Source organism: Notamacropus eugenii, chromosome 7 (assembly GCF_028372415.1).
Source record: "Notamacropus eugenii isolate mMacEug1 chromosome 7, mMacEug1.pri_v2, whole genome shotgun sequence".
NCBI lineage: Eukaryota > Metazoa > Chordata > Mammalia > Diprotodontia > Macropodidae > Notamacropus > Notamacropus eugenii.
In genome coordinates this window covers 664,312-683,744 of record NC_092878.1, presented here as the reverse complement: position 1 = coordinate 683,744, position 19,433 = coordinate 664,312, and the positions used below count along the sequence as shown (strand labels likewise).

General features: G+C 39.4%; 1 protein-coding gene across 1 annotated transcript in view; it reads right to left on the bottom strand.

The window, feature by feature from the left end:
- The window catches only part of MYO5C (myosin VC), a 145,810-nt gene that overhangs the window by 82,989 nt on the left and 43,388 nt on the right, over positions 1-19,433 (bottom strand). The window contains exons 5-10 of the mRNA XM_072622955.1: positions 16,992-17,148; positions 14,823-14,966; positions 13,884-13,965; positions 12,589-12,696; positions 3,691-3,797; positions 968-1,233 (exon numbers count right to left, since the gene is read on the bottom strand). Of these exons, the coding sequence (XP_072479056.1) occupies positions 968-1,233; positions 3,691-3,797; positions 12,589-12,696; positions 13,884-13,965; positions 14,823-14,966; positions 16,992-17,148 (864 nt within the window). The remainder of the gene's footprint in view (positions 1-967; positions 1,234-3,690; positions 3,798-12,588; positions 12,697-13,883; positions 13,966-14,822; positions 14,967-16,991; positions 17,149-19,433) is intronic.

Sequence of the window (19,433 nt, the reverse complement as noted above, 5' to 3'; positions counted from 1 at the left end):
TTTCTTATCTTTCTTCTTTTCTCTCCTCAATGATCCTCCCTCTTTACTTTCTTCTTTTCTTTTTTTGTTTCTGCCACATTATCTCTACGTCCCCTCTCTCCCACTCGCTCCCCATTGGGGTAAAAGAAAAAGAAAACCCAAACTAATAGGATGAGATGTTCAACAGTTCGGGTCTAATGACGTCCTAGAAGGAACACGCTCCTCTACTCTCTTGTCCAGAATCGAGCTAACACACTCCGGTCAACAATCAGACATGTGACTTGTAAAACTGGGTTGAGGGAGAAACACATGATCTCCAGTCTCTGGAAGATTTAATTGTCTGCCTTGGCAGCAGCCCAACCATCTGTCCTAGAGAAAGCCAACGATGAAAAATGCTTTTCGCTAAACAACTGAGCAGGATCCAGGCATGAGAAAGTTTCCTCTTACATAGCAAACTACATTGCACAAACATGCATGTAGAAACAAGCAGCATAATACAGGGGAAAGAGCACTGTGTTTGGAGTCAGAGGACCTGGGCTAGAAACCCAGCCCCTTCCTATGTGACTGTGGGCAAATAAACCACTGTGTAACTCCCCTTATCCATCAAATGCATTTGGACTAGATCAGAGGCTCCCTACGTATGGTCCAGGGACCCCTGATGGTGCCTGAGACCTTCTGATGGGGTCTACAAGGTCAAAACGATTTATACAATAAAACCAAGATGTTTCCATTTCTAATGTGGTAAATATCAAGAGACATAACCCACATTAACAAAGTCTCTTTGGGGATCCTCAATACTTTTTAAGAGTGTTAAGGAGTCCTGAAATGAAATATTTTGAGAACTGCTGAACTAGATAAACTTCTGGTACTAATTCCATGACTCTATAATCTTTATATCAATGAAGAGAAAAAACAGAGAAGTTCTCCAAAATAAATAGCCCCCCAGATCCTCAGACAGGAAGATTTGGATGACTGGGAATTATCTTACCCATAAATGTCCAAAACCCCAATGAAAGTGTGTTTATTGCCCGAAAACTGCAATGCTCTATTAATCCTTTCCACAATGAAGTCAAACAGGTGAGAATAGATCTTTTTGGCCAGGGCATCCCTGGCATTTAGAGACTGAAGTCTGGTCATGGGTTTTACCACAGTCTCTGAGGTGGTGATGATTTTGCGGTTACATAGCCACTGAGCAACTCTGCTACTGTCCACATCTAGAAGTTCACAAAATATGTTCAGATGTCTGTCATCTTCCTGCAAAAGGAAAAATAGAATTATATGAGCCAGACTGAAAATAAAAATGAAAATAATCCCTTGACATGGCCACCTGTTTCATTGCTCTCCCAACACACAGGGAATTGTGGTGAGAAGAGCCCCCAGAGGTCAGCTGGTTCAACCCATGCATAAGCCCATATTTCAACTCTTTTTTCCTTTCCTGGTCACATTACTTCATCTTCTGTGATTTCCTTCTTGCCTTAATTATTTGTCTACAAGTCAGCCAAGGAAAGAAGGGACAGGCCTGGCAATAAACAGTACAAGGGGGAAAAAGAAGGACTTGAAGATGACAGGATGTCATGAGGAAGGTTCTGGCATGAGAAGGAGGAAGGGGAAGTTGAAATGCTACTCTCAGAGTACTTCATACACCACTGAGGTAGCCAAAAAGATAAGGATACGTGGAAATGATTAAGTAACCTTGGAGAATGGCATTCTGAGTCCTGGCATCTCTAGCAAATGAATGGTTTTGTTTACAGCCAAATTAATCAGTGGTTAAAAACAGAGAAATATTTTTTAAGCATAGTCTCTCTGAAGGTTATGAGAATACTGCCACAATAGTCCACTCTACCTAACAGACAATTCCCAACTGTAGGCTCAATCCTTTATTGCCATAGTAGTCCCCTTACAGCCTGCTGTTTTCCTTGATGGCCAGTGTGAGATGTTTGCTCACTCCTAGTTAGAGACTCACCAGTCCAACTTTGGAGTGGTCATTCAGTCAACAAATATTACTGAGCAACAATTATGTGCATGGCACTTTGGAGTACACAAATTGTGGAATTGTAGAATCTTCTAGCTGAAAGAGACTTCTATGGGTATTTGGTCATGGGACCTCAGAGACCACTTAGTCCCAATTCATAGCTGAACAAGAAATCTCTCCATCACATTTCCAACAGGCAGTCATCCAACCATTTCTTGAAGAACTCTAGAGGTGACTAGTTCATACCTGGAATAAGAAAGACCTGAGCTCAAACACTTATTAGCTGTGTGACTCTGAGCAAGAGAAAAATTTTCTCTCACCCAGAATGGTGAAGGGTTTTGGATCATGTTATATGATGAGCTGAAGGAACTTCATATAAGTTTTATATGAAGAAAAAAAAACTTACATAAGGCCATGATAGACTTCTCTAATTGTCTGAAAGGTTGTTATATAGGTTAGATGAATAGACTTCATTTGACCCCAGAAGACAGAACTAGAAGTAGTGGACAGAAGTTGCGAAGAGGCAAATGTAGGTGTGCTGAAAGGAGAAACTCAAGAGATCAAGCTAACCCTTGCCTCTTCATCTAACTTCAAGCTAACTTCATCTTCATCATCGATAGCAGGCATTTATATAGTGCCTTCAGGTTTGCCAAGCACTTTACAACGATCTCATTTTATGTTCGTAACAACCCTGAGGGGGAAGTGTAGGCTGATATTGCTGTCCCCATGTTATGAATGAATAAATTCAGGCAGACAGAGGTTAAGTGATTTGCCCATTGTCACACAGCTAGTGTCTGAGGCTGGATTTGAACTTCTCTTCCTGACTCCTGGCTCAGCGCTCCATCCAATGAACCATTTAACTGCTCTGTGCTTTGGCACTGAAAGAGCTACAAAGATAAACGAACCCACCTTCAGTTCAATTCGATTCAGTTCAACAAATACGGAAGGACTTACTCTGAGTAAGGCACCATGCCAGGTGGGGTACAGACAAAAGAAAACTGTTCCTGGCTTCAATATGCTTGCCAGGTATTATATTTGCAGAGACATTATTACATCTGGAGGAGAGATTTATGCATTCATTTGTTTGGGTAAAGAAAAAAGCCTCTGTTGCTACCCAAATGGGAACAGTTGGTGGGTATTTATTGTATAAGTAACTGATTCCTGCTAGTGTTTGCTGGGGCGGAGGGCAAGGTGACATTGGTATTTTTGAGTCCATCCCACAGAAATAACTTTTCCTTTTGTCCTTGCTGCCACCAGTCCAATTCAATAGACAAGGATATTAGCAAATTTTGTTTTTGAGTCGTTTCAGTTGTTTCCAATTCTTTGTGACCTTATTTGGGATTTTCTTGGTAAGGATACCGTAGGGATTTGCCATTTCCTTCTCCAGCTGATTTTACAGATGAGAAACTGAGGTAAATAGAATTGAGTGACTTGCCTGAGGTCACACAGCTAGTCAGTGTCTGAGATCAGATTTGAACTCCTAAAGATGAGTCTGATTGCAAGCCCAGTGCTTTTTATCCATTGTACCACCAAGCTGACGATATTAGCAAATAGGGCTGTCTGCTTTCCCATAACCTAATTCCTGTTAAACAACTCTCTTAAATAGGTGCAACTTCTGATTTCTCCAGAGCAGCCCTGAAAAACCTGCATGGAGCCCACATAAAAGCTATTTACTAATGGGGCTCAGCATACACACAGCAGAAAAAGAAAGGCAACTGCTTAACAAACAAATTTCTTACACTGACTGAAGACCTCTCATTGCTCACAGCGGTGACCTGCACGTTGCCCAGATGAAGGATGGCAGCCAGGATCCTAAACACATCCATTTGAAAATCCTCCTTCAGACCTGAAAAAAAAAGAAAATCAGAAATTCTGGGTTCTCTTCTCTTCAGCACTTAAATAATTACCTAGGAGTAAGGGAGACCCAAATGGTTGGGTTTGGGGGGGGGGCCAAAGGGGAGGAAGGAATTAACTCTTTTAGGACACTCCAACAACATCAGAGTGATGGAGTATGACTGATCCAAATGGAACTCTCCAAAAGCAACTTGGGCCCAGGAAGCAAATCTAGTTCACTGTTTTCTCTGGTTAAGGTTCCATAAGTCAGATCAATTGTGGGGAAGCACGCCATATTACATAACTGAAAAAGAATGAAAAAAGACCCATTTTTCTGTGCCAGATAACATGTGATACAGAAGTGAAGCTGGGACAGTTGGAAATAAGTTACCATGTCAAGCTCTCAGCCCACTGGATAATCATTAGGGCAGGATTACTGGCTTCAGAGAGAGGTCAGACATTCCCAGGGGCAGTAGGGTCAGTCCCTGTCTAAGCAGTACAGATTACAATACACAGAAACAGCTAGGCTCATTCAGATTGTTATCTGTATTTTCCAGGAGCATTCACAGAAGTCAACTCCAACAGAATATATATCACAAAGCACATTAAGAAAAATGGTATTTTAGTTTTTCCTAAACGCATATAAATTTTTTTCCTAATTGCATATAAAAACAATGTTTACTATTCATTTGTTAAAACTGAGTTCCAAATTCTCTCCCTCCTTCCCTCCTCTCTGAGACAACAAGCAATTTGATGTAGGTTATACAAAAACATTTTTAAAAGATTATATTTTGTTTTTAAAAATCAGCAAAAATCTACCTTCTTTCCAATGAAAGAAAAAGAAAAGTGCTGTTAAAAACATCACATAGCACTTCTAACAGAACTACAGAACTGGACGATAATTTGCCCAAGTAGAACCTGAAGATGAGGAGAGAGCGAGCGAGCCCTGGAGCTCCAGATGAGAGCTCACATGTCACAGTAAAATGTTTGCCAATGGCTAAGTGTTCTAACTATACAATTTACATGCCTCAAGGATCTATGATTCTCAGGTATCCTTGCTCCACTGCCATATCACAACCCCTCCTGGCTTAAGGAGATGGTTTCATGAACTGCCGTGGCCAAATAAATGTACACACACACACACACACACACACACACACACACACACACACACACACACACCCTTAACCTGTGGCTAACCCTCTGGTGATGAGATTTTCCAAACTGAGCTGGTTCTCAGATTCTGAACATTCATTCAGATGATCACTGGGTCCCTACCAGCTCCGTACCATGAGGAGAAATTAGATCAGAACTTTAGAGAAGGTACTATAAAACACTTGGTAGATATATGTTCAATAGTATTTTCATCTATGCAAAAAAAAAGCCAAGAAAAATGCTGCTCTTTTAATCCTTGACCTAAGTGCCTTTGTGATTTTGAAGCATTAAAAAGACTTTTTCTACATTATAGCTTCTTTTTTTCCCTGAATTTAACACCATTTATTTTTTAAAAGCATATATATATACATATATATATCATGCATGTACACATTGTTGTCCTTAATTTTCAAAGAGGACCAAAATGACATCTCTAGGCTAGAGTCAAGCTTTAGCATGTCCTACTGAGGCTGAGCACACTAATACACACTTAGAATGCTCTACCACAGGTCAGGCACAAGTAGTCCATGTGAACATTTGCAGTGGGTTCTCTTGATTCGCACATCTCGTGTTTCTTTTGAGTTACTTGAATTCTGTTTTCCTCACATATATAGATATGAAACATGCCTTAATATAATATCACATAATATATTTAAAGAAATATATTTATGAAAATTTAGGCTTATTAAGACTTAAAACTATACTAAGACTTTAAAAAGTATATACATATTAAAAATGTATACATATATTCATATATCTTTGAAGAGTACAGCATTCCATGCTTTACAGTCACATAATATCACCAAGTGAATAGTAATGTCCAAAAGAGATGTGTATATCTGTGTAAGGAGGCAATTTAGGATCACTAAAAGTACTGCCATTTACCAAAAGCGATTCTGCCTGTCTTCTCTTGCCCCTATTCAAACCTGAACCCATCTCATTGTCCATTTGTAGGGCTATACTGATAGATTAATTCAATGGGCTGCCCATCCAACTACATGACATTGACAGGCATTTTTTAATCCTGGCTTTTTAAAAATGTGAACCGTTGGGATAATCTCTTTTGAGTCACCCACAAAGTGCCCCAAATAGAAATGACAAGATGAATAGTGGGTCTAAGTGGGCAGCAGCATATTACCAATGCCTCACACCCAAGAATTGGTATAAAGGATGTCATACGGGAAACAAATGAACAGAAAAGGAAGGGGGCCAATCACACAGCAACAGCAATGAGTCAATTTTCTGTGCTGAGGGTAGTCATGAAATGACGCAAGTCTCAGAAGAAACTCTCCAAAGGACTTGGTGTATTCTCTTACAGATTTATGAGAAGACACAGACAACAATCACATAGGATATCAAGACAAATGTATGTTTTGATTTATAGCACTGGAGGAATATCTGCACTGATGAGATGGAGCATCTATCAAAAGTATGATTATTTCTAACGAAGCCCAGTCAATTACTGTTCTAGAGGCAGCTAACTGATGCAGTGGACAGAGTGCCAGGATGAACTAAGCTCAGATCTGGTCTCGGATGCTAGTTATGTGATCCTGGGCAAGTCATTTAATCTCTGCTTGCTTGTTTTCTCAGCTATAAAATGCAGATTATTTTACATCCTTACTTCCCAGGGTTGCTATGAGCACAGTTTCCTCAGCTGTAAAATGTGAACAATTTTATACACCTACCTCCCAGGGTGGTTATAAGGACAAAATGAGAAGATATTTGCAAAGCCCTTAGCATGGTGCCTGGTGCAGAGTAGCTACTTATTAATTCCACTGTTCCCTTTTTGTTAAGTGCCAATTCTTCATGAGAACAATTGGCAATGGTGACCAAACATAATGAATGGCATTCAGTGTGACTCAAGAGATGAACAATAAGCTGGAAATTCAAGGCTGGGAACGCTTTTCCTGCTCTATTACTACCATTCAGTCTGACTCATGTCAAGTCTTTTGTGCTTCTCAATTTCCTTAGCTACACAATTCCAACCCACCTCCCAGGAAGGTTACACATAAACCCGGACAAAATGGAGCATAGACAGAATGCCTGTTTATGATACACAGTTAGATGGGCAGTTTCATTTGCAAAAACAAAACAAAACAAAACAAAAAAACAAGACCAACAAATTCAAAATAAAGCTTCCATAGTGTAAAAGAGAGATCTCAAATCTTCAGTTGGGTGTCATGAGCTTGAAAAAGAGAGTTTGTGAAAAGCAGTGGGGACTTGACCCGAACCCAAGCCACTCTGGGAACCATGGAATCACATTATAATAGAGTAACTGAAACCCTAAATTCCAGGGTCTTCTTCCTTAAGAACACGGGGCATTATCAATGACAATTATCAACGAAGGGATAAAAAGAAATGTGAAGCCAGCTAGACAAGAGGCCGACAGAACAGTAGATTTTGGTCAGTCCTGCTCACTGCTTTTTCCAGGTTGATCATGATGCCAATGAAAGGAAGCCTCCCTAGAGCAGAGAGAGAAACCTAAAGAAAAGGAAGATTTTAACAGGAGGTGGAAAAGCCTAGGGACCGATGGCATCAGTCACATCAGCGGGCAAAACCATTTACTGTCAGGCCGCAGCCATCAGTGAACGTACAAAGCAATCATCAGAAATAATACATTTTAAAAAAGATCCATCCTTGCGATCAAACTGGTATATGGCAACGGTCCTCAACGTGTGATTCCCAGACCCCTGGCAGTCCCCAAGACCCTCGCGGTTGGTGTGTGAAGTCAGAACTACATGAGGACATTTGCCTTATTAATATACTCTTTCCCAACTACATGTCAGATTTTCTTCATATACTTCAACCAGAACAATATGTCACAACAGATTGAATGCAGAAGCAAACACAAAAATCCAGTTATCTGCTATTAAGCAAAACAGATATTAAAGAGATTTGCAAAAATATGTAAAAGAATGCTACTCTTCTAACTAATTATTTTTGTTTGGGGAAGGAGTATTTTTTCATTTAAAATGTCATTCATGATCATATGAAATGAGTTTATTGTTATCTTTACTGAATTAATATTTTAAAAATTTATCACATTTAATTTCGAATACACCAAAAATGGATAGATACAACCCACACAAACAGAAGACCTTGAGAGTAGGGCCTCAATAATTTTTAAGAATGAAAACGGGTCCTGAGATCAAGAAATTCTGGTACGGTCCTGAACTCTCCTCCAAGGCAAGTCAGGAATGGCTGTGCCATAAAGTCTTCAAGGACAGCCTGGGAAATTGAGAGGTTAAATGATCTTCCCAGGGTCACAACTAAAAAGTACTTCTTGTCTTATAGGTGTCTTGTATACATCTGTGCATATATGTTGTGTGTTGTCTGTCCTGCCCCATCAGAACGTAAACTCTATGAAGGTTTTTTCTTTTTTTCCCTTTTTTCCTTTTTTCTTTGTATTGCTTTGAATCTCATAGCACTGTTGGGTGCATAGTAGGTACATGAAATGTTTTATTGACTTATTACTAAATCAACTCTTGTTGACTTATTTGAAATAATGATCAAATAATGATTTGATTTTTGTTAGTCCTTGTTCACAACTGGTGAGTCAAAAAGGACTTTAGTAAGTACTTGTTTTTAACATTTTAATTTATTATTCATGTTTACGTCTTTAAATTCTAAGTTCCAAATTCTCTCCCTATCTGCCACCCCTTCCCCACCCATTAAGAAGGCAAGCAATATGGTTTCAATTATAGATGTTAAATCATGCAAAATATGTTTCCATATTAGCCATATTTCAAAAAAACCCAGGAGAGTGAAAAAATTTTACTTCAATTTGCAATCAGAGTCCATCAGTTCTCTCTCTGGAGATGGAGAGCATTTGCTCATCATGAGTCCTTTGGAATTGTCTCAGGTCACATTATTGGTCAGAGTGGCTAAGTGTTTCACAGAACGTCAATTTTTCTTTCCTTCAGTTGGCAGGTGGAAGGAGGGTTTGGGGAGGGGCTAGCCATGGAGGTTACCACAATGAAAAAGAAGTAAGAAAAGAATCACTGAAGTATTTAAAAACATAGAGAACTGAATAGGAAAAAAGGACAGTAGGGAACACAGAGAAAAAGACAACTTCAAAAATAACAGGTTGAATTTATTATATACTTAAAATAAGAAAAGCAAGCAGTTTCACATAAAATACTCTTTCTGTTATATTCTGTATGTGGAAATGTTCACACCATTTGGTAATGGTTAAATACAGAATTTAAAAAAGCCCTATGAAGTACCAGATGTGAGAAAGGAAGTTATTAATAACCTGAACAAGTACAGTTTCTGTGGAGAGAGAAGAGTGGTTGTGAAGCTATAACATGTCCGCAGGACTGATGTTAATGAAGAATTTTACATGGTAGATGCACATGGCGCATTCCAACATGTGAGAGGCAACAGGGAAGGGCAGGTTGAAAACACAGGAACAAAATCATAGAATTTATTGTCCAAAGGGACTTGGTAGCCTTTAGTACAGCCTGTATACAGAAAAAATCTCTATTAAGACTCACTTATTTTTCATTCCCAAACTGAGATTATTTGCTAAAAGCTCCCATTTCATCCTTCTTCCTCATTTGGCATCATTCAGACACCTTCCCCTGCTATCTCCTCCTTGACTCTAGGCTTAGATGAAGAGGTAGCCCTTCTCTTTGCCAAGGGAAAGCTCCTCTAAAGGCATCCTCAATCCCATAATTTTCTACTTTCTCTAGTAAACTGCTCCCACTATCATCTCAACTTTATCTTTGATCTTTTCCTAGTTCCTTCCCTGTTGCGTACTAACAAGGCCATGTCTCTCTCATCCTTCAAAAATCATCACTTGATCTGATCATTCCTGCTAGCTCTTGCTTTGTAGCATTCCTACCCTTTGTGACTGAACTCCTTGAGTAAGCCATACGTAATCTGTGCCTCTGCTTTCTTTCCTCTCATTTTCTTCTAAATACCCTACAACGTGACTTCTGACCTCATCTTTCAGCTGGATTTGTTCTCTTTAACGTTACCAATAATTGACTTCTAGCCAAGATGGCAGCTGGACAGTGGTAGACCATTCAGTTTCCTACATATGTACTCTAGTAATCTGCACTTGATAAAATAATGATCAAGAAATTCAGTAAGAGCCAGTTCAAATCCATCTAGTCATATTAGTGTCAAACCTTTTTCTGCCTTTTCATAAGAATTATATGTGTTACCTCCTCAAACATTTTGCTAAAATCTTGGTAAGTTATACATACAGAATCACCCTTATCTATTAGTCTAAAAATCTTGTGAAAAAAGGAAGTAAGGTTAGTCTGGCATGACATGGTTAGAGGAAACTATATTTGTTGTAAATACTGCTTCTTTTTCTAGAGCACTACTTTGCCAGAAATCTAAGCCAACCTCACTGACCTATACAATGTATATTCTGTTCACTCCCTCCCTTTAATATATATGCATATAAATGTACATATGTGTGTATGTGTGTGTATAGCAAACATTTGTCTTTCTCCACTCCCAAAGGATCTTTTCCAATTTACTCAATCTTTCAAGTATGACTGTCAGTTGCTAGGTAATCATATCTCCGAAATATTTGTTCAACTGAATTGAATTCTTACCAAGACTACTGTAACTGATTCCTACCTAGGTTTCCTACCCCAGTCTGTTTCTTCTCCCAGCCATCCTCCATTCTGCTGCCCAAATGATCCGTGATGATCATGTGACTCCTCTGCTCTAAAACCTCAATTCTCCCATTGCATCCTGGGTCATCTCCAGTCATCCTGATGAATATCTGGTCACTGGATCCAGATGGCTCTGGAGGAGAAGTGAGGCTGGTGACCTTGCACAGCCCTCCCTCACTCAAAACAAAGTCCAGAGCAAGTCATGTCATTATTTCTCTGGTCTTCCAGGCATGGTCTTCCTGGGCAACGAAGGATGAACACAACAACTGAACAAAATATAAACTCTTGACTCTGACATTCAAGGTCCTCCACAGTTTGATTTCTACTTGTCCATCCCAGCTTACATCTTTCAAATCCTAACTTAAATGAGACCATTATGTCCCTTTTCCTTCCCTTGTCCTCCTCATGACTTTGCTCAAGTGTGTTTGGAATGGATTCTGGGCTCCATATCTATAAAATTAAGTCCTTGACTTCCTCAAGGCCCAACTTAGACTCTACCTCTTCTGTGGACTCTGTCTTGATCTACCCACATTCCTCCTCAGTGAAAATGATTTCTCCTTCCTTGAAGTTTTGAGTGTGCTGCTTGGACCTTTTCACTGCACTTACTGTACTTCTCCCTTGTACTATAAGTATCTATACACTTGTCCTTCCCCACTCCATAATATTACAAGATTACTGATAGCAAAGTGTTCCTAGGGTTCCTTTGTGTCCCTAGTACCTAGCACAATGCCTTTGACCATAGTAGGCATTTAAAAATGTTTAAATTGTGTGACCCACCCAGGCAGAGAGTGAGTCTCTAGATCATGCTTATAAAACTTTCAGGCTGAAATAAATGCCAGAAACATCAGATGAAGGATGATTTTTAAAGAGGGCCTGAAATGTGTGCATGCGTGTGTGTGTGTGTGTGTGTGTGTGTGTGTGTGTGTGTGTATGCAAGAGACAGACAGACAGACAGACACAGATGGACAGACAGACCAATAGACTCGAGAAAATAGGGGCCTGAGGAAACCAATGTGCTCTTCGTCTCCAGCAACTTGGATACAACTAAGAGATTTAGCCCATTTCTATGTTGTTGAGATGCCCACTCTACACCATTTCTGGCATAAATGAAAGCAGAGAAGTAATTAAATACACAGTTACACACATAAGAAGAGCTGGGGATTGTATGAAGGAATCTGAGCTCAGTTCAAACAGCTGGTGAGGACCAAACCTTAATCACTTTGAGAAAAACAAACAGAAAACCTCAAATTCTGAAGTTGTCTTCACTAGTTGTGCTTCAGAAGACTGCATTATGAATAGGAAAGCCTCAGTAGATAGACCTTACTAGCACTTTGTAGGATTGGCTGGATGGAGGAACTAAAACTCCTGGGTTTTGGCTTGTTAGATGAAAGAGTTGGGTTTTAATCTCAGAGGGATTGTGGATATTGAGAGGAGATGCTTGCAATGGGTACATCGATGTATTTTTTTCTCTTCATTTCTAACAGTATGATTAAGGACTTGAATATAGTTAGGCATGAGTAAATGACTATCATTTGTAGTAGGAAAGTGACATAAAGGGAAGCACAGGTAGTATAATGAGCCATAATCTGATGTTGCCAACCATAAAAGAGGAGAAATGAAAGGCAGAGAGACAACCAGCTCTATGAGAGTCAGAGAGAGCCTGGTGATTATCCCTGAATGTCCTCTGGTATTGAGTGTATGAACTACATACCACTGGGTAATCACCATTTGATTGAAGGCCCAAGAATAGACCCAGGCATTGTTCCACTCCTTCCCCATGATGTGACAATTAAATTGAAAGAAGGAAAAAACGGAGGGCGAAAAAGTGACAGGAAGGTAATAGAAAATAGGAATTGATCCCTACTTTGGTTCAATTGTAATAGGATTTCTCCAAAATAGTTTAGGAACTGTTAATCATCAAATGAATATTTATTAGTATTTGGTCAACAGACATGAAATTCCTGTACTCCTTTAGTCAGAGAAAATAACCAGATGTGTAGTCTCTTCACTCACCTAGCAAAGTGAACGTCTTCTGAGTCTCTATCATGTCTGCTCTGTCATCCACTCCTTCAATGATGATATTCCCTCCCATCCTTGTATAATGAAATTGTTCTGCACTCACTAAAAGAGGAAGGCAAAACTTAATACATTCAAGGACTTGAGCTTGGTTCATTCATTCAACCAATATTTGTTGTCTGTATTACGTATGCTTAGCACCATGCTAGGAAGTCAATTCCAGCCTCATTAACTCTCTGAAGTCCTGAAAATTATTGCCCAGTCATGAATACATAATTAGCTGGCATCCTGGAAATAGAAGCTTTTTGAGAGAGATCTAAGAACCCAGAGGTAGGCTGAAATGGCCTTTTAGAGGGAAGAAAATTTTTGTGACAAGGGCTACCTTGATGTGTCATAGAGGCAGACTAAAATCTAATTACACACCTATTTAAATATCACACACATAAGCCAGTAAAATGTAAACTTAAAAGCAAGGATTGCTTTTTATTTTGTCTTTTTAGCCCCAGCAGTGTCTGACACACAGTAGGTACTTAATAAATGTTTGTTGAATTGGATTGCAACGTGTTAGTGATGACATAACAAGCTTTGGGTTTTTGGACCTCTAGCAACTTTCAATTTTTCCTAAATTAAAACAGACAGTGATTAAGAAGTGTGGGGGTGTGGTGTGATGAGGGGATTGGAGGATGGTGGAAGCCAACTAGCAGGGAGGAAGAAAGAATTGTAAAAGCAATACAGGCCATTTTATATAGTGGCCGTCATTCCTATATATCTCAAGTCTCTTGAGTTATATCATAGTATGACATAATCAGTGATTAGAATAGTAACCCTGAGTCATCAAGCAGGAAAATTTAAGAAGAATGTAGCACCTTTTAGAAAGACTCAGTACAAAAAAACTTTGTTTAAAAAAAAGTTTTGATGGTTAAAGGAATAAACTTTAGTTGTGTGGAAAACCTACTTCCATGGGACATTTCACAAATAAGGCATTACTTCTGGGCTCACAGTTGACCAATGTTGAATCCTCAGGGGACCAATCAATAGGCTAGTCGATACTATCATGGCCCCTCCTTCTATACCCTGATAGCTATCACCAACCCCATGCCCACTGCCCCAGAGACTTCAGTGTCAACTCCACCCCTCACTCCTCAAACTCTGGTGATCTTAGGAATCAAAAAAATGGAAGGTAGGGACTCTTCTTAAAAAGAAAAAGTGTTACTGTCATACCAAGGAAATTGACTTAAAATTTAAAGAACACCCCTCCAGTTGTAGAGATACTTCCATCTACTATGACATACCCAGTTTAAGGTGTTTAAATTCAGGCTGCAGCGCTGAGGCACAAAGCTGATAAAAAATGTGGTAATTGCGTTCATTTTCTGACTGCAGAAAGAAAAAACCCAGAAAGCCATATCAATATTTTACAAGTGAAGAATGTCAGGTATTTGATTCTTAACTAGAGGGTCCTTAAGGTCTCAAATGGATTTTTGCACTCTAGGATCTTGGTCAAACATTCATATTTATCTGTGTTTCCCAGGAACCTTTTCTAAAAGTAATTAAGTTATAAACAATTTGTCTATGTTAAGTCAGTTTTCCAGCAGTCCCCCTTAAAAATGAGTCCTTTCTCCAACAAAGACAGTGACATAACAACTGGAAAATCTAAGAAAAAAGACTTTAAAAGGAGAAAGACTTGTTATTTTTAAAGGATAGGATTGTGTGAAATGGGAATAATATGACCTACACTTGTTGAGACTTGATTGATTTATTACCTTCCCAAACCCAAATATATTCTCCATTTGTGTTGGCTAAAAGATGTGTGTGTGTGTGTGTGTGTGTGTGTGTGTGTATGTGTGTGTATGTGTATAAAAATTACCTCATCCCCAGGGTCAAATGTAAATCTCATTCCTACCCTGAGTATTGAGATGAAAACCATTATGGTGACTGTGCCTGCTTCAATCAGGTTTTTTCCCCCAACACAATAAAAATCTAATCTTAAAACAATATAGGAATGTACAAATAATGAATGTAGAAAGTAATGAAATTTTTAAGGGTCTATCTCCATTGAAATTTCATCCATTTGCCAACTATCCCATATAGACAATAAAAAAGTTCTGTTACTCCAGACAAAAGATTGTAAAGCTGTATTCTGCCTGCCAGTGAATGATGCAAGTCTCTCCCTAATCATTAAATAAATATGAATAGTTGAAAAGAATGAGGGTTATTGAAGTTCTTTTCCTTACTTGAAAGACAACTCTGGATTTCTCCAGAAGATAAGTTCTCATGTTGGCTCCTATAATTTGATTCCTTTTATCAAAGCTGATCTCTGTATACTTTCCAAATCGACTGCTGTTATCATTTCGGGTGGTCTTGGCATTTCCAACAGCCTACAAAAGACAGTTTTGAGATAAAAAAATTTTTTGGATCAAGATCATTAGTGAAATTCTTGATAAAAAACACAGACCTGAGACAAAGGGACTAGGCTTACCAAACAAACGGAATTCTGATTGCTGAAACTAAGGATGATGAGTATTTTCCCTTGCCTACAGAATAAGTTTGAGTGGCTTAGACTGGTATTCGAAGCCTTCTTGACCCCAGCTTACCACTCAGACTCTCATAGCCATCTATTCCGTTACATAAACCCTACATGGTATTCAATAGACTAACCCACATTATGGCTCATATGCCCCAAGTTTTTCTGCCTCTGCACTCCCAATGTCTCTTCCCTTTCCCTTGTCCTATCCAAATCTCACCTTTCCTGAGAAGTTTTCACTGACCATCCAGCCTGAAGCAATCTTTCCCTCTTTTAAACTCCTATAAGACTTACTGTCTGTGGCAATCACTGGGAAAATGCATTATATGCTACCTGCCTTGTTCACACGACTTTGATCTAGATAACATTTTATGGATTATAAACAGCGGTTTGCAAAACATACTTCCCTGGTCTTTATAATCACCTTGGGCCGTAGTGGGTCTGATTAATATCCTCAAATACCCTCAAAATAAATCATCCTTATAGATGATGAGGCTGGGCCACAGAGGGGTGAAGAAATTCATGTGGAGCGGTATGGAGTTAACTTATGGAGGGGATGTGTGTGGAGTTACACAAATAGTAAGTCCCGGAAGCTGAATTCGAATCCAGGTTCTCTGCCTCAAAGTATCTAGGGTTTGCTCTTCTCTCCCTTGCCCTCCCCAAGAACCAACCCAGTATCCTTTTCCTGCTGGGCCTCTGTTTCAGTTATATCATAAACACATCTATGGTAGTTGCTTTTAATAGCTTGAGGACCTTCCATCCCCCTTCCAACCCTCACTGATACTTGTATTTTAATTAGAGATTTTTCAAAAGTGAAAAGCTTTTACTAGAGATGAAATTTTCAAACACTGTGATAGGTATGTGTACAGAAGAGGACAGGGAAATTTATTCCAAGTTCTTCAAATGACATCACCTAGCCATTTCCTTATTTAGCCTACGGATGAGGCTGGACATGCACCCATCTTTCTGACTTGAAAAAATAATAACAAAGGCAGCTAACATTTATATAGCACTTACTATGTACCAGGCATTGCACTATATGCTTTACAATTATTGTCTCATTTAAGTCTTACAATAACCCTGGGAGTTAGGTGCTATTATAACCCCCATTTTACAGACAGGGAAACTGAGGCAGGCAGGTTTTTTGTTTTGTTTTTGTTTTTTTAGTGTCTTGCTCATGGTTACCTAGCTAGTATCTATGGTCGAATTCAAACTCAGGTCTTCCTGACTCCAGACCCAGTACCTCATCTACTGCACCACCTAGCTTCTTTAGATTTGAGAGTGTGAAAGCTTGGGTTCATACAGAACTACAGTGCAAACTGATTTAACTTATTTTGTTCAAGTTTCATTGATGATATTCCCAATCTCAGCTCTAGTTAAGAATCAAATCCCTGACGTTATTCACTTGTAAAGTATTGATATTGGCTTTCTGGTCTTCTTTTTCTTTCTTTCTGTAATCAGTGAATGAACAGAATTATCCGATTTTCTACATTACAGCCTAAATATAATCATCTTAAATTTGGTAAATCAAAGTAGATGGAAGGATCTTCCCAATTTCCAAAGATCTTCATCAATTTCTAAGTGAATATCATTGTTAGGCCAGTAAGAGAGTCCCTGAACTTTTTTTATTTTCAAGAGGAAGACTCACATCTACTTTTCATGTCCCTGATTCTTAAGATCTCCAGAATTTGAGGAAGGTGAGGCTTGGACATCAAAACCACTGAAGCAATGGGGAGTGGGAATGGGGTTGGTGATGACTGTCACAGCATGGCTAGAGGGAGCACAGAGTTGGCTGGTAGCCCACTTGGATTGTCCAGGTTGGGATGTTGGAATTGTTATCAACCTCATCCATAATGAACCTGTACCCGTAATTGCTTACCTCAGTTATGGGATTTGAGGCCAGCACTTTATCTTCCACATGGGCATTACTGCTTGATTTGCTGACGGTAGCAAAGTATCTCATAGCATATCGGGCTGACACTGTCTTTCCAGCCCCTGACTCTCCACTCACAATTATCGACTGATTCTTGTTGTTTCTAGAGCAAAATGATGAAAGCACAGCGTTACTTGGGAGCAACCTGCTTTCAGGCATAGCTGCTGGGTAACAACATCATTCCCGGCATATTAACAAGCTGCTTTGGAAAGGGAATCACATCTTTCAGGCCATTAGAAGCCCACACTGAAGCTTTAGTAACACTGTCCTTGAGTGTCACTCTCCAAACGATTTCACTTGGTGATCTCATCAGCTCCCGTGGATTAAACTGTCCACTCTTATGCAGATGATTCTCAGATCTATTTATCCAACCCCAAACCTTGTCTGGCATCTTCAACTGCCTAGTAGAGATTCTGAATTCCTTCTCTCTGACATCTTAGACTCAACGTGTCCAAAAATGACATTTACCTCCAAATGCTCCCTTCTTGTGAAGGTCTCCATTACCGCGGATGGCACAGTCAACGTGTGAATCTGTGCTGCTTGACTAGAAAGATTTGTTACAAGGGAGGGCTTCTACTTGGGGTGAGCCAAGGAAGGAGCTGGTGGGTAGTGTTAACAATGAAGGGAGGAAGAAAGGAAGGCAAGGAGGAAAGAAAGAAAGAAAGAGAATGTAATAGGGGGAGGAATGGAAGGAGGGAGGAGTAAAGAAAGAATAAACTAGCAAGAAAATATTTTAAAAAATTTGTTGCTGTTCAATCATTTCATTTGTGTCCAACTTTTTGTGACCCCATCTGCGGTTTTCTTGGCAGAGATACTGAAGTGGTTTGTCATGTCCTTCTCCAGGCCATTTTACAGGTGAGGACATTGAGGCAAACAGGGTTAAGTGACTTGCCCAGGGTCACACGGCTAGTAAGTGTCTGAGGACAGGTTTGAACTCAGGAAGATGAGTCTTCCTGACTTCAGGTCCTGTGATCTATCCACTATGTCAGCTAGAAGGCCTGAGTTCAAATCCAGCCTTGGACACTTACTAGCTGTGTGACCCTGGGCATGTTACTTAACTCTATTTGCCTCAGTTTTCTCATCTGTAAAATGAACTGGAGAAGGAAATGGCAATCCACTCCATTATCTCTGCCAAGAAAACCCCAATTGCGGTCATAAAGAGTCAGATTATTGTTGCAGTTAGTATTATTATAATATTCAGGCATGTTTATTAGCAAATCCTAGTCCCACATCCACTGGCAATGTGATGGAGGAATATTTTGCTCTCCTGTTCATTTCTGTGTGGAAGACAGAGATGTTCAATGTTTCTAAATTAAAAAGAAATGTTTTCAAATATGAAGAAAAATACAAGGATCCTTTATCCAAATCCTGGATCCTGGTAGCTATGAGGAAACAAGATTCCTCTTAAATATCTTGTCAATAGAAAGTCACCATATAACACACTCTGACTAGACACAGCTGATTTGGTGGGGTTTTTTACATTTGTAAATGAATGAAATACATATATTCATGTGGAACAAAACTACCTCCTCAAATTTTCTAGAAGAAAGAGCTAAGCCACTTACAAAAGGAAATTACATAAGAAAAGCCAGGATGCTTGGACTGTATCAGCCAGCTTTTAGCAAGGTACTTATTTACCTTTTTTGATATGAATAAAATCTTAGTCCTGGAGACTTTTTTTTTTTGGCGGGGATGGGGGGCGGAGTGTGTTTGTGAATGGCTAGAGAGATTCTGGTTTGGTTAGGAATCTCAGGGTGTCCTCTACACCTGGGCTGGTGACAGACAGTGTGGTGTAGTGGGAAAAGGACTGGACTAGATAAACATCAAAAGACCTAAAACAGGCTTAGCTAACTAGCTGTGTGACTTGGTTACCTCACCTCTCTGGGTCTCAGTTTACTCATCTGTAAAATAAGCAGGTTGGACTAGATTAGGAGTTCTTAATCTGGGGTCAATTAGCTTAAAATTTTTTTTTGATAAATGTGTGTCAATATAATTTGTCTTCCTTTGCAATCCTATGTATTTAACCGTATGCACTGAAAAGCATTCTTCCAAGAAAGCACCCATGGGCTTTACCAGACTGCCAAAGGCATCTATGATGCAAAAAGGTTAAGAATCCTTGGACTAGACAATTTCTAAGATTCTTTTTAGCTCTAACGCTCCATTATACTACAAACCTAGATGTCCTCTTAGCTAAGATCACCTTCAAGTGCACTTGAAGATGCACTTAAGAATTATTTAGGTAATACTAACTGTCAACATGGTGCCTTGTACGCCCTCAAAACCTTTTAGAGGTACACAACATACTCTCCCCCTTCTCAGATAAGGCTTCGACTTTTTACCATTGAATACCCCACTGGCGTGTCTCCAAGTGTACGACAATGGCAGATA